This window comes from Adiantum capillus-veneris, chromosome 21 (assembly GCF_014529385.1).
Source record: "Adiantum capillus-veneris isolate H3 chromosome 21, ASM1452938v2, whole genome shotgun sequence".
Classification (NCBI taxonomy): Eukaryota; Viridiplantae; Streptophyta; class Polypodiopsida; order Polypodiales; family Pteridaceae; genus Adiantum; species Adiantum capillus-veneris.
The window spans coordinates 88,839,413-88,861,439 of NC_140951.1; the positions used below are offsets into that span (position 1 = coordinate 88,839,413).

General features: G+C 43.1%; 2 protein-coding genes and 1 long non-coding RNA gene across 4 annotated transcripts; 1 reads left to right on the plus strand and 2 right to left on the minus strand.

Moving 5' to 3' along the window:
- The first annotated feature begins 474 nt into the window (after nucleotides 1-474).
- On the plus strand, nucleotides 475-2,106 carry LOC147431315 (F-box/kelch-repeat protein At5g15710-like). Its single transcript, XM_086493922.1, has one exon. The coding sequence runs from the start codon at nucleotides 932-934 to the stop codon at nucleotides 2,051-2,053; it is 1,122 nt and encodes a 373-aa protein (XP_086350048.1). The 5' UTR covers nucleotides 475-931; the 3' UTR covers nucleotides 2,054-2,106.
- A 1,884-nt stretch (nucleotides 2,107-3,990) lies between these two features.
- On the minus strand, nucleotides 3,991-4,491 carry LOC147431316 (uncharacterized). Its single transcript, XR_015185681.1, has 2 exons — nucleotides 4,354-4,491; nucleotides 3,991-4,234 (listed from the first exon to the last, which is right to left on the minus strand). It is a non-coding gene; the product is annotated as an uncharacterized LOC147431316 (long non-coding RNA).
- Nucleotides 4,492-4,528: 37 nt separating this feature from the next.
- LOC147431317 (oligouridylate-binding protein 1-like) lies at nucleotides 4,529-17,106 on the minus strand. 2 transcript variants are annotated; one of them, XM_086493924.1, is made up of 12 exons: nucleotides 16,768-17,106; nucleotides 15,057-15,118; nucleotides 14,701-14,803; nucleotides 7,182-7,258; nucleotides 7,003-7,064; nucleotides 6,804-6,891; nucleotides 5,924-5,999; nucleotides 5,789-5,819; nucleotides 5,562-5,714; nucleotides 5,394-5,479; nucleotides 5,128-5,301; nucleotides 4,529-5,038 (listed from the first exon to the last, which is right to left on the minus strand). In XM_086493924.1, exons 1-12 carry the CDS (start codon nucleotides 17,026-17,028, stop codon nucleotides 4,742-4,744), a joined length of 1,470 nt encoding a protein of 489 aa, XP_086350050.1. In that variant the 5' UTR covers nucleotides 17,029-17,106; the 3' UTR covers nucleotides 4,529-4,741. The 2 variants fall into 2 exon arrangements, with proteins under 2 accessions (XP_086350050.1, XP_086350049.1); XM_086493923.1 differs by having other exon boundaries at nucleotides 5,394-5,482; nucleotides 16,768-17,103.
- Nucleotides 17,107-22,027: the final 4,921 nt, after the last annotated feature.

Here is a 22,027-nt window from a genome sequence, read left to right on the forward strand (position 1 = left end):
TGTGTGCAAGCTGAGAGAGAGAGAGAGAGAGAGAGAGAGAGAGAGAGATGCAGTGCGCACATGAGCCCCGATCGATGCCGATTCCGCTCAAAAAGTAGATGTGACCCACCATTATTTTGTCGTGATGCAGATTGAATTCCGATCCCATCAAGCGATTACTTCAGCCCCCAAAGGATTCGATCGTTGGGAACGGTCACGTGTTGCAGATGCCCTGCAACAAGCCTACAAGTGTTGTAGATAAAGTTGTTGCTTGCGTCAGAAGCTTCTGCTGAAAGAACATTCTCATGTGCGCAATGTGCCGTTCGCTTGGAGGCGTTCACTAATTGCAAACGAACGCATCGTAATCCCCTCATGTGCGCACTGTAAGAGAGAGAGAGAGAGAGAGAGAGAGAGAGCTGAGGCATCCCTTCAACATGCACACGAGCACTTTTCCATCATGAAAGATTCGTTGGATTCCTAAAGGTTGCATGTGACATGGTTGTAGCATCCCCAACTGTTTTCCGCCGCTTCATCCTTTTCCTCCACGCATACTCCATCCATCCTCATGTTATCTGCGTACATTAGGAAGGTGAAAGAGTAAGGTCGACGTCAGGTAAGCCCCTCTGCTTATCGCCATTGCCACGACACTCAAATCCTTCACTCGCCATACGCAGAAGATGTATGAGCTCTTTTTGCTTTTGATCCAGTCATCGAGAGCTTTCTGTCTGCACAGAAAACCTCGAATAGTACTAGGGACTCCTGCTATGTTTCTGCTGCTAAAATCATACCGTAGTAGATCCGACCGGAAATCCATTGTTGTGAAAGCGATGCTGCAGAAATGGCAAACTCTTTCAGGTGTCTGGAGATAGCTCATGTCGGTGCAAGCATTCAGCAGGCAGTAAACTGAGGGTCTCTCTTTGTTGTCCGCAATGAATTGGACGAAGAATCATATATGATCTTGAGACTCTCCATGGCTGCAGATGAGAGAGAAGAGGAGGTCAACCTGCAGCAGGAGATATGGTGCAAGTTACCCGATGATCCAACAGAGAGGATAATATTGAAATTGCCTCTGGTTAGTCTGCTTCGGGCAAGATCTGTCTGCAGAGGATGGAATTTGGCCATACAGTCCAGACGATTCATGGATACGTATGCAAAGAACTGCAAGCAGGACCCTTGGCTTCTTATCTTCCCCTATAATGATCCCAGTGCAGGACTTGCATATGATCCCTCATCAAAGAGATGGCTTGAAATATCCTTCAGATTCTTACCAGTTGAAAGCCGGGTTATGGCAATGTCACATGGCTCAATCTGTATGCTCCCCAAATCAAGCCACCATAAGCAGTGGCTTGTTTGCAACCCCATTTCAAAGGCATGGATGAGTATACCATGCCCCCCGGGTCTCTTCAAGCTCTTCTTTCTTGCTGTTGGGCTATTTGTGGAAGAAGACATCGATGCAACGATCTTTAAAGTGATTATGGCAGGCTCAGAGCTTGTTGCAGAAGACTCAGAGCAATTCAACCTCGCCACGGAGGTTTACGATTCAAGGTTGGGTTATTGGGTAAAGGGAGAAAATTTACTTCTTGATGCACCTCTTTCACCATGGAAGGCAACCTGCAAGGGTGTAATGTATTGCATAACAGGCCATCTACCTTTCCGAGTAATGGGATATGACGTTAAAAGAGGGGTATGGTTTGAAGTCAAGGCGCAAATGCCAGAGAATTTGACAACTGTGAGGCTGATAGATCATAATGGAGTTCTTCTCATGGTTGGAGGTATTGGAGATAATAGCATAACGTCTCGGATAGGTATGTGGACACTGAATGGGACGAACACAAAATGGAGTGAATATGGATGGATGCCTGCTGGGCTTTGCCATGATTTGCTGCAAACTCGCACAGGACGATTTGTCTGCATCGGTCAGGCTAACATTCTTTACTTCAGCAGCAAGAGGTGCCATGGTGTACTTGAGCACAACATGCTGGCCAGATCTTGGCAGTGGATCTCAGTCAATCCCTTCTTTGTAAATATTCACTACCATATGCATCGTGGGTTCCATTTCCTCCCTAGCTTGTGATCTTGTTGGAATAATTCATCACTCTGTAGATGAAAAGAGTGTTTCAAGTTTCATCAGCTGTCCTACGCTTTTAAGTGTGCATCATGTTACTACCGCAAGTCGTTAGCAGGAAAATGGGGCAGATCTTATCTTGATTATCTAAAGATACATTCCTTATTTAAGGTAGAATTTAAAATCTCTCTGTATAATGGCTGTTAGGACTATTAGAAGTTTACGGAAATTCAATTCTTCATTGTGGTGTGGGCGGCTGGCCTATATCTCACACGGGCATGAGAGGAGATGGGATCTACGGTGGGATGATCGAGGACCGTAGATCTCAGGCTTCCGTGGACAATGTAAACTCGGGAAAAATGTAAACTCAGTACCCCCAATTTACTTCGCCCCTCCACCCCCCGGGATTGAACCCACAACCTAGGGTTTGAGGGCCATGTGGCCTATCCACCACGCCCACGCACGTCACTTGTGGAATGTACACGGTTCCATGGAGTTTTGATGTGCAAAAGTATTGGGGCGAGGTACCCGAGTTTACAAAAATACCCGAGTTTACTTTTGCGACAAGATCTATGGCGCGCGCCTAATGTCGGGGCCCAAAAGTGATGGGCATGCCCATGTTAGATATAGCTGAGGGTGTGGGCGTGCGAGTAACATTTTTGCATGCACACGGAGTTTGCTATTAAAACAGTGAAGGAAACAGAATGAGGAGGATGGGGAAAAAGGGAGCAGAAAAGCTCTTTTGCATATCGGTTTAATCAATAGTGCTGACTTCATGACTATACAATCGTTAGACTAGTGCTTTGGTCTTTGCAAATTGATGGGCGTTGTCAAACGCTTATCTCCTTTACTCACTGCATTTCTTACATAAGCTGAGATCTTCGTAGCATAATCAAGAAGGCATGCAACTTTGTACACACGCATATGTTCAATTGCCTTGACCGGGCTCATTAAACTGCAATACATGTATTGAACGAGATTACTAACAATGTGGAATGCACATTAAGCACAAGAACGCAACCTTTCAAAAAAAGGAAACTCGCTACGAAGGACCTACGTATCGTTCTAGTCCAGTTTCAACATATCACCACAAAATACTATTTCTTAGGTTCTCTCTTAAGCACCACCCTACTTCACAACAGAAGCTGAGAACGGCAAAACCATCTGTAAAAGAGCATTTTTGTCTTCATAACTTTGAATACGTGTCTGTACCTAGATGAATCCAGGAGATGCCCATGGGAAGTACAAGGTATGGATTAATGGTATCAGCCCCATCATGCATAGTATTGTTTAAATACTGCGTCATCCCAGTCAGTGCCCAATAGTGGGTGTAGAACTAGGTACCAATGTATGCACACATACATACACGAGTATACATCATGAAGCCTAGCATAAAAGAAGCATGAGATAGGAAAAAGTCACACAAGAATAAGGTAAGATAGAAAGAATTAACACAATATCGAGTGATTATAATTCAGATGTCAACTTCTCACTGTGGAGTCTACATGTCCACTGTACAACTACCTAGATGAATTAAAGATAAGCCCAGATTCACCTTTAAAGCAAAGTGCAAGGTATAGACTCTTGGTGGTCATCTACAAGACAATAGGACCAACTCCATCATGCATAGTATTGACTAAATACTACAGCATCCCCACTTACATTGTCAGTGCCCAATAGTGGGTGTAGAACTAGGTACCAGTGTATTCCCACACTACACATACATTAATGATTCAAGATAGTAACTTTGAATACATATCCTCTAGACAACATTGTTAACCAAGGATCGCTGATTTTTGCATATGCACAATCACTAGCCTGGTGCTTATGGCTATTGGTAAAAAAGGTGTAAACTACCTAGTCAGCATACCACATATGAGGATGCCTAGTTAATACAGCTTAAAAGAAATAGGAAGCAAAATGTTTGCTATCAATACTTGGCCACATGACACTAATCAACAAGCTTTAAACTAATGGCCACAATTGATACGTGTTCAACACTTGGTAGGCCTTCAAGGCAAAAAATCAATAGGCAGCCCCTTATGGGAAACCAGCCTGCCCACTAGCAAGAGCTAAAACCAGATCATTATGTCCAAAGCCCAGGCACCGCAATAGTATGCGCGCTTTAAGGATAAGGATTTTGCCCATCTGTCTAGTCCATGCATTCATCAATACCTTCAGCACATCTTCCTGTACAAAAGACAAGAATTTGCTCAAGACTTGTTAATCAACTGCAAACTGCTGTGAGAGCCCCTAATAATGATAAAAATTTAAAAATACGATATCTTCCCAACAAGTCAGTCACATGCCTCAAGTATGGCAAACCACAACAGATAAATAACAGGGATGCCACAACGATAAAACCACCACATGTCCGCGCCGAAACTGTAGAATACCACAACAGAAGCTTAAAAGCTTTGCAGGCAAATGTTGACTTAACAATGACAGAAGTCTTTTGGCAAAACAGAGAGTGGCGCACAAAGCACCTCAAACTAACTGTTACTTGTATAATAAATTCAAGAGTCAATACAGGTAGAGTTAGTACAGACCAATCAAATGAGCTCCAAAAAATTTTACCTACTATGAATGGCAACCATCTATCCACTACAACAACAAGGTTTAACTTATTGCCCATAGCAGAATCTACATCACATAAAAGTTCCAAGAACCTTTCTTCAAAGATGTAACGCTCTCCCATTACAACAGCTGATGTGGCCCCAATCCCATTTGCAAGTTTTCAAACCCAGTTCTGGTACCCAATCCCATTCCTCCCAAGCCCATATTGAGCCCTTGCTGATTTGGAAGGGGCAATAATGCATTGGCCCCACTTTGTACTAGCGCCAATTGTCTCTGATAAGCCAGAAGGTCCGCTGTGGTGTATCCTTGACTCAAGCCTGCGGCCATCAAGCCTTGCAGAGGTAGCATGGGTGCTGCTGGGTGCTGTAGTGGAGCAGATGATGCTCCGGGTGGAGTGGGTTTAGTACCCCAAGAGCACTGCACCAAAACCAGAAAAGTTTTAAGATAAAAGAGATGAGCTAATACTAGGCAAACAGGAGGTCCCTCATAATAAGCACTTCGCATACTTTCACAGATTTGCCTCCAATAATCCTTCCATTAGCTAGCTGAATAGCAAGAGCGGCTTCTTCGTGTGTCCGATATCTAACAAAGCCGAAGCCCTTTTCTCTTTGAACTCGCACGTCTTCTATCACTCCAGCCCCAAGCATGAGGAACTGCCTATGTAGCTCTGTTTGAGTTACCTGGAATTAACAAACCAGCCCACATACAACTGTCAAACTAGAACGCCATTAGTTTTGACAGAGCCGAAGTAGACAAACGTCCTTAATGTCACCTCATGAGCAAGATTGCCAACATATACAGTAGTGTATTGCGCATTATTATCTGGAGTCTCCTTGGGAGCTGTTTCTGCTTCTGGAGCTTCTGCGAACATAATCAAATCAATGCCCTGTGTTCAAGAATTGCTTTAGTCGTCGTCTCTTGAAATAAACACACCTCCTACCATTTGCAAGAGAAGCTGTGTTTGCTGAGCCATCTATGGTAGGGTTCAAGTTCGCAGAGCTGGCAATTGTAGAAGTCTCTTCACCCTGGCCAGGCGCTGTTCCTGTCTTCGTTGCCCAATTACAACGTATTGCTCTGCTACCTAGCCACTTCCCTGAGTTGCACAATTAAGTTAGGAGACGGAAGTGGCCTACAAATACCATCTCAAAATACGACGCACAAGCTCACCAGTCATCTCAGTGATAGCTTTCTCTGCATCCTGCACAGAAAAGCGTGCTTCCATTAAAAATAACCCGTCAAATAGAAACACGACACATGCAGCAAAAAGTGCACGAAAAATGGAACACCCAATGCTCAACCCACCTGCTGATTCCTGAAAGACACAAAGCCAAATCCCCTTGAGCGGCCAGTTCGTTGATCCCACATAACACGTGCATCACTACAAGAAGCAGACGATTGAGGGAGAGTTCATCAAAAAACGATTCTCTGGAGAAGACCAAAAGCCCAGACAAAGGTAAAAGTTTTTAAAGAAGAATTCAAACAGCGGAAAATTGACAAGTTCAAATAGCTCAGTAAGAACCATCAAAAGGTCGCGCGCCACAGCCCATCTTTTGTTGGGCACTTCCTAATTTCTGCAACTTTGGAAATTGGCCAGTTCAAATAGTGAAGTCCCAGAGATCAGCAGGAGCTGGTGTGATCAAACAACCCAAAATAATACAAAAGGTTGCTATATGTTGCACACACACCGTATACTCTATTCTCGATGTGCCAAATCCATGTTCTACTGATCTTGCTATATTCAGCACTAGAAGCTCCTCCCTCGAGTCTCTTGCAGGAGGATCTGTGTGGAATTTTTCCTTCAAATATCCCTTGAAATTCCATGGGTTTTGGTTTGCACCAGATGGAAATAACTGGCCTATGTTTTCCTTGCCATGACCACCTCACATAACAAAGAAGCTAGCAATATGAGTCTCTTAAGGGAGGCTGTGTGTTAAATTTCTCCTTCGAATGTCCTTACAAAGAGAGTTTTGGACTGCATGGCCAGTTAGTCAAAACAGGCAAGTGCACTACAGCGGCATTCAGTTATTCAAGGCAACTATTTGCATTACGTTGCAAGACCCTTTTCTTCCAGATTCGTTTCTCCTTACAGTTCTACTCTCCTTGAAGCAGCCAACAAAGTTCAAATAAAAGATGTCGAATCATCAAAAACAAACATAAGTTAACAGCAAACTGAGAAGCTTACGAGCAGCTTGGATAAATGCTGAAGAAGGCAAATAAGGTAGCATCTGTGACATCTGCACCAAGGTCACCAACAAAAACATTGAAATGACCTGCATTTCAGCAAAAAGAGAAATATATATGAGGACAAGCAATCATCTCCAGTACCCGCAACATTAGACGTTTCCTTTAATGTTTAACAGTACCAGATAACAAATTGTTACCTGACGTATCTTCTCTTTGCCCACTCGCATAAGCCCAATTGACCTTTATGGGCTGAGTGAATCTACATATATATTAAACATTCAATTTACATTAGTCAATCCCAACTCTATGCACCTTGAATGCCAAGCCCTGGAAACTATAAATAAATGAATTAAAAATTAAAAATTAAAAATCTTACATTTGCCTTCCGTTAAGAGTTAAAATGGCAGCCGCAGCAGCTCGATGGTTTAAGTAGTCCACAAAGCCGTATGATGACTGCAGCCAAAAGAGCAAGATTAAGCTTAAAAGAATGTTGACAATTCATGACTTCCACATCCACATCTCAATAACCACCACCCAAAAACCAGCTTGGTTGGGGCAGGAAAATACATGGACATTTAAGATAGGCCGATAGATCATGTGTTTTATGTGTTCTGTATTTTCATAAAGACCACCACAGTATTCATTCATGCAGATCACATACATACGTCCACTTGTCATAAGCTCAAAAGGGTCTGGATTAACAAAGAGTTGACCAGCAAAAGAGTGCATGGAGCATGTGAAGGCATGGTTGACCATCTATAAATCGTTTACATGGCTAAATATCATTGTCTTTTGCTCAAAAAAACACGCTTTTTGACAATATTTCGCATTTCAGAATATTATAAAAATCTCTCAAATGATTGAGAATTTGAAGAGAAGGTATGGAAGTCAAAGTTGATCCTCACGATGAGCCCCACACATTGACGTTTCAATTTCCACCACCTTCAAAATTAAGGGTTTCAGCGGTTTTTGCAAAGGTTTCCGCATATGTTTGATTGCTACTTCTCGACACTCTTGGTCTAGAGCATATTTTGATAATATTCTTTGGTTCTTTTGAAGATTAACATGAATGAGATTGATTTCAGCCAGGAAAGGCATGGGATTGCAAGCAATTTTTTGTTTTTGGTCAGTTGGTTGCTCACTGATCTCGGATACTGGACCAAGGAAGACAGCCATATAAGTATCTGACAAGATGTTGAGATGGAGAAACACTACCATGGATAAGTATCTGTTTGTAAACATTTAATTGAATACTTATGTGAAAATCTGATTGGATGCTTTGTTTGAATGTCTAAATTTGTTTGATCCTGATTTAAGTTGTTTAAACTTGCTTGAATCTGTATAAACATGCTTGACATTATTTGAACTTAATTGGACGTTGTTAAAACTGAGACACGTGTCACACAATTTATCAACCCATCCTAGACAATAATATCAACCCACTTGAGCCCCAAACATGGCCAAGTGGTATATACCCAGCGTGACAGTTGGATGTAATTTAGGACCCCTTATGACAGTTTCATTGAACAATTGGATGACATCAAGGATCCATTCCACCCTTTACTCACATTAACGATTGGGATCACCGAGAGAGAGAGAGAGAGAGAGAGAGAGAGAGAGAGAGAGATGTCGAGAGGGTAGCTGTCACAAAATGGTGACGTGGCATAACCACCTGTGGACAGAAACTGTACCGGCAAGTGCTGGCGTGGCAATACGACAAGTGCTGGCGTGGCAGTACGGACAGCAATACAGATCTCCGCATATCACGCTGACATGCTGGCATGGCTGTTGTACTGATTTTCGCAAATCACGCTGATGCTTTTTTTGGCCAAATTTTTGGGATCAGTTGCTTTTAGAGGAAATTGCTATTTGCTTTTGAGTTTAATAGCTTTTGGGGCTCTGCTTTTGGCATCCCTTGTAAGAATAAAAGAGCCCTCAGGGCCTCACTCTTGAGGGCATCTGGACGCAGAGTCTGAGAGCAGAGGACCCTGCGGGAGTTGTACTTTGCTCAAAGATTAATATAAAAGAAATACCGAAAAGGGCGCCAACCTTTGGGACCAATCTCTCTAGGCACGGAACTACGCTGGGCAGTGTCGACCAAATTGAACTGTGATTTTAAAGTTGTGAAGTATTTTAAGTGATTTTCTCTCGTGTCGTGACAGAATCTAGACTTGGGGTGCCCAAGTTTGTAACAGTGGTATCAGAGCACGGTCGATTTCTCTTCTACCGGGAAATCCGATCCTTTTCTCACGACACTTATGGATTCCAACAAAAGTCAGTCGACTTCTTCAGCATCTGCGAGTGCGGGAGGAGATCACGAAGAAGACTTTCATGAGCAAACAGAGGAAGAGTATGGCCCACCTCGGCCTACTCAGTTTGAGATTGAAGAGATGGAACGTCGACAATTGGTTGACGATGCAACGAAGCAGATGATTAAATTTGCTAAGGATCCCCAATTTGCAAATTTTTTGACCCAGCAGGTGATGACTGAAGTGCATACTCAGTGGCAGAAAACCACCAAGCCACCAACCAAACCGGCGATCAAGAAGCCTCCTACTCCGAGAATATTTACTGAAGAAGAACTCCATGATGCGATCCACCAGTTCGTCCTCGTCTTTTGATAGCTCGAACACCTCATTTACTTCTGACTCAAGTGATGAGGACAGGAAAGGCAAGAAACGACGAAAAGATCACATGTTTTATGCAAAAAGAAATCATTTTTACAGAGCCAATCAATATGACTTCCTCGACGACAAGGACAAAAAGCCTAAAGAATTCAAAGAGGGAGGACTGGCAGTAAAGTTTAAGCATTTTTTGGGGTTTCGAGATGTGCTCCCAAGGCTTTAGCCTTTGTCCAACAGTTTGACATAGCATTTTCTGGAGGCCGCTATACAGAACACTCCAAGATCAGACGGGCGGCATCCTTTCTGAAAGGCAATGCACGAACATGGTGGTCTACTCTGTTGTTAAGGAAACAAGCGCCGACAAAGTGGTTGAAATTTAAGAAACTTTTTATTTCTTCATGGCTCACACAAGAGTACGAACGAGACGTGATTACTGACTGAAACCATGTTCAGAAGGTTAAGACAGAATCTTTGGATTCTCACTGTGAAAGATTTTGGGAAATTTTTCTACTTGTTTCATCCTTTAAGGAGATCAAATCTAAGGAGCAGATTGAATGGTTTTGTTGTGGGCTTCCCAAAGCATTTTGAGACTATTGTCTCAAAAGGAAATCCGAGTCTAGACAGCAGTTGATGGGACATGCGAAGCAGGGATTTGCTATACATTCGGGTAAATTGACTTACCCATCAGATGAACCTTCAACAAGTCATAGAAGAAACAATCGACGAAGAGATAGACGACCTTCTCTAATAGAAGATCAAAGAGATGAATATTTCAAAGCAGGAAAGTGTTTTGAATGTGGAGAACAAGGACATATTGCTACACGGTGCCCCAAAAGGATACAAGAATCAGAATGACTGGCAGATTGAAAGAATAGCAGAACAAGGCGATACTCGTTCCAGAACAGATTTTTGAATTAGCATTATTCTGCTTTATGAATGTATAAAACTTTTTTTGGAAGATGATTTTAAATTTTAAAACTAATGTTTTATAAAAGAATCTGTAAATTCTGGAAAAAAAAAGAGCAAAATTAAGAATGAGATGGAGCAGTGACAGCTCCTGAATGAACCTGATAACGAATCATGAATCAAGACTGATTCAATGGAATAAATGACTGCACCACTCTGTTCAGTATGAACTTAGTGATAAATTGGGATCCCCGGAAATGATTCTCGCACACGACAGTGCTCAAGTCGGGGAAAAAAAAAATCTCTATAGACATGATCGCAATATGGGATTAGTTAACCCTACATCAATGAAGTCCGGAATGGATCTAGATGTGGTTACTATATACGTTGCTTGCAGTCATTGTCTAAGATTTAAAATCTAGACTTGGGGTGCCCAAGTTTGTTGAACTAGGGCTCCCGCGAGGGTTGCCTGCCAACCCTAGCGGGCTGCCTGTACGCCGCGACCTGCATCTACTACCCTGCACTTGCCCTGCCACCTGCTCGACGCACTGACCTTGCCACCTACTTGCGTCCTCTACTACTTGCCAGCGCTGAGCGCTCAACCCCGTTGCTTCTGCTGTTGCCCCATCCCCTCCTACCCACCCCATAACCCCTTCCAATCCCATCCACCCTTGAACACCTCCATCTTGCACGCTACCTCTACGAAATTCACCAGAGCTGCCGTTGCTGGTTCTTCTTAGCGTCGCCGCTACCCCCTAACCTCGGCTCACCCTCCTCAAGTTTCCCGTCTGCTTGTCCAACTCCCATGGTGACGCATCACCTCCATCAACACGGAGCCTATCGAGACCGCTCTCTGCTCGGAGAAGGCTGCTTCCGCCACCTTGCCTCCCACACCACCTCTCCTCCTCCTAGTGCTAACTCCGTGGCAGTTGTTCGAGCGTTTCTCCCTATGTTGGTCTTGTTGGTTCATCGGTGCCCTACATGTTTCGAGTTTGGCTTCTTTCTATCTATTTTGTTGCTTTTCCCTTTCCATCATTTCTTCTTTCTAATTTGTTCTTTCTTTTGTGTTTGTGTGGGAGTGTGTTTATGTGTTCCTTTTGTTGCCCTATGAGGTCTTGCTTCAAGGGTGTGGGTGTGTGTGTGCTTGGAAGCTTGTCCTTTGAGTTTGTGTACGTGGTTTCCTTTTGTTGCCCTCTAAGGGCTTGCTTTCAGATGTGTATGCGTGCGAGTGCGAGTGTGTGTGCGCGTGACAGCTTGTCCTTTTGGTCGGTCGGTCTACTTTCGTTTTTGTTTTTGTTAACTTCCCTCCTCTATTCGTTTGGATCTTTGAGGTTTTGTTGTTTGGGATTCGATTGTTGTTGTGGCTTGTTGGTTATTCGTTTGTTTCGTGGTTGGCTAGTTGCTCTACTCTCTCTTCACTCTACCAAGAGTCTTCACCCGGTTTTGCTTGGGCGCTGCTTGCAAAGCCTCCTACACTATCTTCCTAGAGTTCCCTCTCCAGCTATGGTCTGTTAAGTTTTGGAGCCACTCTAAGCAAGTGAATTGCTCCTTGCCAGTTCTGGTGCAACGCTCTGTTACTCAGCCATCCTTGTACATTTTCTTGGAGATGTCAGTAGTCTCTTCCCTCTCATCTTCTTCACTGACTACTCTTTCCCTTCTGTTTCCCCATTACCTCTCGTTGTCAATTTCACCACAATTGCCCAACGCCGAGCTCTTCTAGTTGCTCACTGTCATCAACATCACTGCTGACCCTTGGTGGTTGAGGTTCTTGATCTACAATAGCTAATTGGACTTTTGGTGGAAGTGCCTATCTTTCAAAGACCGTTGTCAACCTCTCCAATTAGCTACCAAGGCACTTTTTACTCTCTGTAGGAGAGGTTTTTACCCTGGCTTCCAGTCTTCACCGTTTGGCCATACGCCTAGTTGTATCTGATTTTCAGTTTTTGTTTGATGCCTTCAGGCCTGCTATGTAATCAATGATGTACTTGCCCTCAGAAATAGGCATCATTAAGGCATTCTCAGGGACTTTCAAGTAATAGAATTAGCCCTTTTTTATATAAGAGAGAGAGAGTGCACAAGCCCTACGGGGCAACTCTATACACAAGAGGGTACACCAACCCATGTAAAGGGAACTCATAAGGCTGCCCGACCAGAGTTACCAGGGGACGCCTCCCTATGGACTGAGAATGCCGGAACGGCATTCCAGAGGGTTTTCATGGCCCGAAACGGCCCGGAATGTTCTGCAGGGGGTTTTGGTACCGGAACGGCTGGGAATGGCAGATTTTCAGATTTTTGAGCTTTATCTTGTGAGGCTCCCCCTTCTTAAATGCCCTTCCCCCCACCCCTTACCTTCACAATGCACACAAGCTCTCAACGGTGAAATCTCAAGCTCTACCCTCTCGAGTCTCGAGTCTTGACTCTCAAGCTCTAGCCTTGTTAGTCTAGACTCTAGACTCTAGAGTCGACAAGGCTCTCCCCCTCTCTCTCAAGCTCTCTCGAGAGTCGAGTCTCCCACTTTTAAGCTCTCTCTCTCTCTCTCTCTCTCTCTCTCTCTCTCTCTCTCTCTCTCTCTCTCTCTCTCTCTCTCTCTCAAGCCTATACGACACACGTTGGCCATAGTAAGGTTGAATGGTCTTCAAATCAAGTGTTTTGTGAGTATTAGAGTCAAAGGACTCTGACACTACTATTATTCAATCACACAGAGCTTAAAATTGCATTATTTGGGTGTTTTTATGCCTCCCGTTCTGCGCCGTTCCCGTTCCGGACCCCTCACCGTTCCCCCATTCTGCGGGGGATCCCGTCGCCGTTCCCGTTCCTCGTTCCGGGTAACTATGTGCCAGACTCCCTACCTACCACCCACAACCCCCAAAAAAGGGGGAAATTGAGGAATCACCCACCTAAAAATGGGGCGCCCCCATAAACTAGGCACAACCCGGGACCTACACAATAGAGATAGACCTCGTTAGCCAGGAACAACCAACCAAAATTCCTCTCTTCCTAGATCAACAAAATAACAAGGAGGTAATCAATGATGTACTTGCCCTCAAAATAGGCACCATTTGGGCGTTCTCGGGGACTTTCAAGTAATAGGATCAGCCCCTCTGTGTGTGTGTGTGTGAGAGAGAGAGAGAGAGAGCACAAGCCCTGCGGGGCAACTCTATACACAAGAGGGTACACCCCCCTTACCCCCATATAAAGGGAACTCATAAGGCTTCCCAACTCCCTACCTACCACCCACAACCCCCAAAAAAAGGGAAATTGAGGAGTCACCCACCTAAAAATGGGGTGCCCCCATAAACTAGGCACCACCCAGAGCCTAAACAATAGAGATAGACCTCGTTAGCGAAGCACAACCACCCAAAATCCCTCTCTTCCTAGATCAGTAAAATAACAAGAAGGAGAGCCTCAAAATTCTAGCAACACACCCCTATGTACGCACACCTCATGAATACAAGTGTTCTTGACATATAGATGAGAGAGAGAGAGAGAGACAACAACACTAGAGATGTGAGCGGGCCCCATAGAGACAACCAACCACAAAGAGCCAATAGGCAACGGATACACAATGTGCTAGTGCTCCTAGCCTGGGATGTGCCCTTGCCTATCTAGGGGTTAGAGGTATAGGTAGGGCAAATTACCCAACCAATCCTACAAAAATAAATAGAGGCATTCAAAAAATAAATGGGCAAATTTGGGCAACAGACACCAAAAGAACGGTCAGTCCAAAAATGGACAGCCAGACAAAGATGCAACCTACATGCTATCCGGTGGATGGCCAGCCTAAGAAACTCAATAGCCATACAGCTTTACAAGTGTGCCCTAGAGCAAGGTGAATAAGCAGGAGTGCCGAATACTCTAATAGTACATAAGTATGGTGTACTCATAGGTGTATATTGGTGTTCCTATCAAAGTTTATACACACACGGCAACCACACACTAAAATATGCATATACATAGATACAAGCATATACATAAACAGAGCAGTCATATTCACATGCTTGTTGCAAAATTGACGTGACTTTCTCTCTCCAACTGTTTTGCCCCCACCACTTAAACATCCAATGTTCTTCACACACAGACTAGAAGACTTTTCATGCTTTCAACATGATTTAAGCGATGCCTCACAATAAAAGACAACATGTGACCTAGTTGAGAGCTCTCCATCACAAATACAGAACTTCACTCATTGTAACAATAGATGGCCTTTCACAGACTATCACAAAGATGGTTACTCAATACTGTCAGAGAACAGGGAAAGTTTCCATTGCAACTAAAGTGACACCCATGATGACAGTCAACATTGAACTCAAAAATCTGAAAATCAAAGCTCAACTTGTACTGTGGACAGTAGCTCTTGCTGAATACCTTCTCCTTTCGAATCAATTTACAGCCAGCAAGAGGACCTATTGTTGTAAAAACCTCTGCTAAAAGCGCTTCTGTCACTTTAGGATGGATGTTCCCAACATACCTGATAACAAACAATGATATTAATTCATATCCACACATTTCTACTTTGATTCTTCCAAATTTCCTTAAAAATGAATTAGCAAAAGGCATCTCTGCTTGTGCATACCTAGCTGGTGTTTATAATAAAAACTCAGTGTACATGAAAATATTGATGCAATGTACTACAATTATGTGACTGTTTTGTGCACCAGTGAGACCTATGAAACAATCTACTTATGAAGAAAAACCCCAAAATATACTGATATCGAACTCACACACTGCGGCAGGAAGTAGCATCAAATCCTGGTGGCAGATTTCCACTTGGGATAGGCTCAATCTGCAAAAATAAATTTTGAAGAAAAGAAAAAACATAAACAATACAGGCAAACGAAAGCCAAAAAAATTGAAAGCAATGCACACAAAAATAAAAAATTAACATGCAGCCAAAGACTAATCAAAACTAAGAATTCAAAACTTCCCGACATCTCATCTCACTTGAACAAAGTAAAAATGAAACAAAGGAAAAGCAGCTGAAAGCTGCATTCCTATAAAGCAGAGGAAAATCCTCTAGTGCAAGGGTGTCCTCTGACTCTCACTGCTATCAATAAGTGACCGTGTAAGACAAAAGAAGAAGAAACTGCATCCCAGGCTAGAAATTAAAACAACCCATCCATGCCCATTGTTAGTCTGCACAATTGATGCACCTTTTAAATCCTTAACATACAACTCCTAGAATTGCCCATTGGGGACTTTACCAGAAGTGCAACAAATTCTTCAGTCTACTACCCACTGAACTCCCTTACAGAAGTCACTATCAACTGATTTTATTCCTTTAATCCATTGAGCTGTTTATAGCAAGGTTTAACACTATCTTTGCAGCACCATCAACTTCTGCATCTTACACCATCAAGGTTAATCATTATCTTTGCAGCACCATCAACTCCAGTGGCTTACACCATCAAGGTGAATCACTACTTTGCAGCACCGTCAACTCCATTGCCTTACACCATCAAGGCCCATCCATACTTTTATGAAAAGCCATTCACATTAAAGTTCCATACATGGCAATAATTCCTCTGCCGGTGAAAAAGCACCATACAACACAAAGACTGACGTCAAAAAGGTGGACCAAAAAAGGGCCCTAGACTAGCCACGTTCTATTTGCCAGACTAGTCACATTCTATTTGCCAGAATACAGCTTCGCTCACAAAGAGCTAGCGGACTAAACAATGACAACATTCCATGAACCAAGCTTTTCTCGCAGTCAAACTACTTTGCAGCAACTCCTGCAGCTGCAATAATTATGCTAGTTGCAGGATCTACTACATAGCAAGATAACTATATATTGAAACAACTCATTTAAGTTCATAAAAATTCTTAACAATAACCACACAATACTTTTAAATGTAAAGACCGAATAGAATGACCACCCAGCCCAAGAAAATTTGTAAAGCACCAAACGGAACGATGATATCCGATACACAGAGTTACATAAAGCTAAAAAATTCCACATGTCTAACCTACTATGCAATGCATAATGTGATAATAGTCAGAATTCATGTATCAAGAAAAGACCAATGTTTCAGAAACTCTTTGATGGGTTCTCGTAACCAGAGCAGAAAAATAGAGCAAACAGGACTTGCAAGCAGAGAGCCAGTCCAAGGCACACATACAAGTATGGTTTACCTTTTGAATAACAAGTCTTGGCATAGAACACCAAGTTGAATAAATTCAAACAAAAGATAAAGCAGTATAGTGATGATGATGACTATGTGGAGACTGCTGTAAGCCTGGAAAAAATAAAACTCAAAAAATCAAAGAGAACTGCTTTAACGGCAATTTTAAGAGCCAATCTCTCATTTTTTGACATTTAACAGACATCATTCTTAGTTGGGAAAGAACGTAAGCAGAAGGGCTTCCAAAACCACAAAAGGATAGGGACTGCAAACGAGACAATAGAGAAGGTAAGGGTTTGACGAAACGTACCTGAGACATGGCAGCCAGGAGAGCCGGGTGATAGAGAGCAGCTTGTTGCTGAAGCATGGCTTGCTGGAGAAGGGCCTGCTGCTGCTGCTGCTGCTTGAGGAGCTGCTGTTGTTGCTGAAGCTGCTGCTGTTGGAGTTGCTGTTGCGTCTGCAGTTGTTGCTGATGAAGGTGCTGCAGATGGCTCTGCGGTTGTTGCTGTTGCTGTTGTTGCTGCTGCTGCTGCTCCTGCGCGCCCGCAGACGAAGGCGTTATGGCAAACATGGCGATCTTCGATGGAAAGGGTTTTTGGTTCTTTGGTCTTTCAGAAGAAAGAATTCGTGTACGAGCAATACGTTACGATTTAATCCTTGCAGACCAAGAAGATCTCTTCACACACAAGTTCTTTATGGAGGCCAATTTCAAGGTAGAGTATTTGGTCGGGACAAAGGATGCGTAAAATGTAGCTATTGTGTTGGCTAGCACAAATGGCATAACCCTATAGGCCAAAATGCCTCTTCGTGTGCAGTGAAAGCCGTCTACCAAGCTTCAAGTGTTACAAATGCCTCATTGCAGCCAAAGAACCAATCCAGAGAACTATAGGCTTCTTTTATGGCAACACAATGAAGTGCACTATGATATGCATAATGGACTCTTGATTGCAACAACACTGGCTTACTTAATTCACATAGACTCAAAGTTTGCATTTTTCTTTGGTGCCACTCCAATGGGAGAGACCCACTTTGTATGCTCTATCTTTCGAATATGGCCTTGACCCAGGTACTTATCTCCTCTTTGATATGTTCAATGATTGTAAGTCATATGGGTCATTATAGGTGTATGGGCGTTCTTTTCGTAGTTTAAGTCCTTCCGTCATGTGTATCGAGCACTAGCATATTGATGGGTCAGCCCTTTTAAGGTACTTCTAGGACCAAGCAAACTCATCCATGTACTCCATCAAAGTACAAATCACTAACTTCTCGTCAGCTTCAATTTAGCATGTGTTAGACCATCATTGGAAAGTCCCAAGAGACAAGAAGATCTACTAGTTTAGCTTGCTCGGGGCCACTAAAAGACTCACATCCTAAACAATGATTTCTTCTTTAGAATTTCCACCACAAGTTTGTGATCTTCTGTTTGAAATGAGCAAGAGCCTCCTCGTTCTATTTGTTTTCCCTTGAACTTCTCTCAAGAAGTTCCTTATAGGCTGAATTCTCGGTAGAGTCCACATCAACTTTGAATAGTTCTTCAATTCTGTTTTGTGTTTTCCTTGTAGTGCTTTGGCTTTTAAGGTTTGGCCATCTCTTCTTGTTTCCATTGAATCTTCAACATTACAAGAGAGATTCAATTTAGTTTTTGGAGACCTTAGACCATCTAACCCGATCGTTTGTTATAGCTTTCCTTGTCATAATAACTAATATCTAATTCTCCTAAATGATTTTCTCATGTTAAACCGATCATTTAATATGGGGAAGTGCTAGGGGAGAAAAAGCTAGAATATTGATTAAGCTGGCAGACCGGCCACATTAGGGATCCAAAGGAGGGAAAACAAGGATCCAAAGGGGGGTCCATCTCCAAAAGAGCAATGTGCAACAATGGACTTTTAAAGACCCTAAGGTTCAACCCATTAAGACTTCCAAAATGCTAAGGTTCCAAAATTCAAAGGTTGTGTCCAAAGGTCATCACTAGGGAAATTGGATGCTTTGGGTGTGTACCAAAACAATCTTCACAAATCCTACAAAGGAGGGGGCGAGCCTTGCAAGTAGGGAATGAGAGAGAAACACACACACACAAGCCTCCTTTACACAAAGGGAATGAGGGACACATGTCAGCTCCCTAGCCCAAATGCCCACAAGGTGTACTCAAATTCTATTGGATGGCCATGGAGGTGGACCAATGAGAATTAGGCTAGAGTAAATCTAGTTTAATCAATTTAAAAACACTTAATAAAAGAACCAATAAGAACTAAGCTCTCTAGAAGACTATTGGACAATCTCCCAAAGGGTCCAATGAGCATTCAGCAACCCAATGGCTTGCTTGATTCCTATTGGAAAGGAGACAAAGGGGTCCAATGAGAGTTTAGTTGCATTAATTAATTACCTAAAGCTCTCACAAAAGGGGAAAGGGGGACACATGTCAAAAGACTATCACTTATGCTCCTGAAATCCTATTGGCTAAGCCTGGAGAGGTCCAATGGGATGTCAGCAAGAGGAAATAGCATGAGGGGTCGACCAAGAGAAAGAGAGGGGGTTGATTTTCTCAAGTCATTATCTCACACACTCACACTAGCTCACGTGTGAAGCAAGAAGACTCTCTCTCTCCTTCTCAAGCTTTAATGGAAAGCTTATCACCTACTTAAAGTGTCATCAAATATCTAATATCTAACCAACCCAAATGATTTTCTCATATTAAATTGATCACTTAATATGGGATGATAAACGGGAACAAGGGTTAGAATATAGACATGTGCTTACGGATCTATCTCAACACGGGGCCAATGGTAAAGGGGCCCAAATGAGAGATGGTCTGTCAAAGAGCAAGGCTAACTAATGAAGCTTAAAAGACCTTACGGTTAGCTTCATTAAAGACCTCCAATGGTTAGTGTTAAAATTCCTTTGACCTTAAGCAAGCTAGGGCTGAGCTTGATGTGGGAACTCGACCTAAACTTAAGCAAGCTAGGGCTGTGCTTGAGGTGGGAACCTTAAGCAAGCTAGGGTTGTGCTTGAGGTGGGAACTCGACCTAAACTTAAGCAAGCTAGGGCTATGCTTGATGTGGGAACCCGACCTAATCTTAAGAAAGCTAAGGCTGTGCTTGAGGTGGGAACCCCACCTAAGGTGCTTGTCATGCTTGATGACTAAGGTACTTGAGGTATTTGTCACATTTAATGAGGAAGTTGCTTGAGAAGCTTCCTATGCATGGGGGGTAAGATGCTTGAGTCAAAAAGAGAACCTACTCACTTAATGAGGAAGTTGCTTGAGAAACTTCCTATGCATAAAAATCTCAAAGTTAGGGAAATTCTAAAAGAGCACATGGGACACATGTCAGACTCTCACTAAGCTTAACCACATGGGAGCTTGAATGCTATTGGTTGGGCTAAAGAGGGGTCCAATGAGCTTTCACTTCCACCTAACAAATATCTAGATATTTTCAAGCTCTCTCTCTCTCTCTAAGGGGTAAGGAGGACACTTGTCAAAACAATACCCATGTGCTTGATTGCATGTGGCATGTGATTGGCTAAGGGGAGAGGGGTCCAATGAGCTTGCAATATGAACAAATTTCGCCCAAAGCAAGCTAGGGGGGTATACACCATCACACACACTCATTGGCAAGACTATCCTCACTTGGTGAAAGTTGAGGAACACCACCTCCTTCTCCAAGCTTGTGAGAGTGAAAGCCTACACCAACACTCTTGGCTATGGAATGCAAATCCAACCAAGAGTCATGCTTCAATGCTTAAGCTTGCCATCTTCTCCATCTCCATTACTATGCTATTATGTATGCTAGCAAGAAGAGTAATGATATGTGAGGAACTACTTCTTTCTTGTATGGAATGTTTCTTCTTCCTCTTCCCTATCCTCATTCCCCGCTAGCTCTCTCCACCTTTGAAGGTGTTTGAGGCCTTGGGACTGAGGCTTGGGATAGTTAATGCTTTCTTCAAGTTTATGTTATGTTATGTTTGTGATGCATGAAGCTTTCCATCTTCATTGCATCACCAAGGACACAAGGAACACAAAGATTGTATTGTACCAAGTCTCTCTTGATGGGAGAAACTATAATACAAATGCCTATTGGAGGGGGGACCGGCTCCATATGAATCCGGTCCTCAACTATTGTCATGTTCTTTAAACTCTCTCTCTCTTGCAAAAGTATTGTTCATGCCAAGTTAACTAAGTACCATGTTTATGTTGCTACCATCAATTAAGTTCACCCGCTATGCTCACAAAGTAATCTCTTCAAAGTGCTTCACCTACTTTCCTAATTTCGCTACTCTCAAAGTTCATAGGCCATTTCCATTACATTGGTATGAGAGCATTTGGTTTCTCTTTTCTTGCTTAAGAAGAGAGGTCCTTAAGTAGCCTATTAATGGTTGATTTTTTTAATTATATTAGGGTAAGTGGGACTGGGATCTATTATCGGTTTTGTTGAGCCCACTATGTGGGATATGGTGCACACCTCGGGAGCTTTGGACTTAATAATGGAGTCTATTTAGACTTGCCTATGGCTTTACCATTATTGAGCCATAAGAAGTCCGAAAGGAGCTATCCCTCGACAACTTCGCTATGTTAGACTCACTCCACTACTCTCTATAATTAACCAATTCGAGCCGTGGGTGTAGATACTTAAGTGCCTATTTTCAAAGGCTAAGAGGAGTAGCAACTAAGGTTTGAATTGCCAAAGCATACACTAAGTAAACACGTAAGTATAACTAGCATGGCTGACAATAATCAAGAGAGGAGAATGAACATTGATAACTTTGATTTTGCACATGAAGGTGCCAATGATGATGCTCCCATGTTTGTTAATTATCTTGTCACTAGGTTGCAACAAGCTATGGGCAACCCCACTTTGCAAGCCGAAGTTACTCAACAACTTCGTGCTTATGGGATTTCCTTTCCTCTCCAAGAGGAGAGAGAGCTTACGAGGCCTCTTGAAGAGACCCCCAAAAGAAGACTCTCTCCCATACGAGAGGAGGAATCCAAAGATCAAGAAAGCAATGAATCCCTAAATTCCTCCGAAGATGTGGCTCCACGAAGAAGGAGGACTAAACGATCACCAACTCCTCCTAAGAGGAAACGGTTTACCCATAGTCCTTCTCCTCGTCACTCCAAAAGGGAAGAGAGGAAACCAAGGAAGAAAAGGGCAAGAAAGAGGTCACCCTCTTCTCCTTCTTCTTCACCTTCCTCCTATACCGATGAAAGCTATGGCTATTCTCCTAGAGAATATAAGAGGGGAGGACATCGCAAATCTTACCCTGCATGGCGAAGGTCACAAAAGCTCAAGAAGTTCAAAGAGGGAGGAAAGAGTATCTCTTTTCTCACCTATGATGGAACCTTTGGTGCTACCGACAAAGTATTAGCCTTCATCCAACAATTTGATGCGGCCTTTGGAGACGAGGGCTTCACGGAGTCCTCCAAGCTACGCCATGTAGCTATGCACTTCCAAAAATCGGCTCGTCAATGGTGGGCTAGTCTTCGAGGCAATGGCGAAGCACCAAAGACATGGAAAACTCTACGAGTTTCCATCATGAAGCAATTCCTTGCAAGTGATGCAAAGGACAAAGTG

Excerpts from the sequence above, each read along its gene's own strand:
- LOC147431317 (XM_086493923.1), bottom strand. The coding sequence starts at position 17,028 with ATGTTTGCCATAACGCCTTCGTCTGCGGGCGCGCAGGAGCAGCAGCAG. Across the intron at positions 15,119-16,767 it reads TCCTGGCTGCCATGTCTCAG|ATTGAGCCTATCCCAAGTGG; the intron begins GTACGTTTCGTC and ends TTATTTTTGCAG. Across the intron at positions 5,820-5,923 it reads TGTCTTTCAGGAATCAGCAG|GATGCAGAGAAAGCTATCAC; the intron begins GTGGGTTGAGCA and ends TTTTCTGTGCAG.
- LOC147431315 (XM_086493922.1), top strand. The coding sequence starts at position 932 with ATGATCTTGAGACTCTCCATGGCTGCAGATGAGAGAGAAGAGGAGGTC.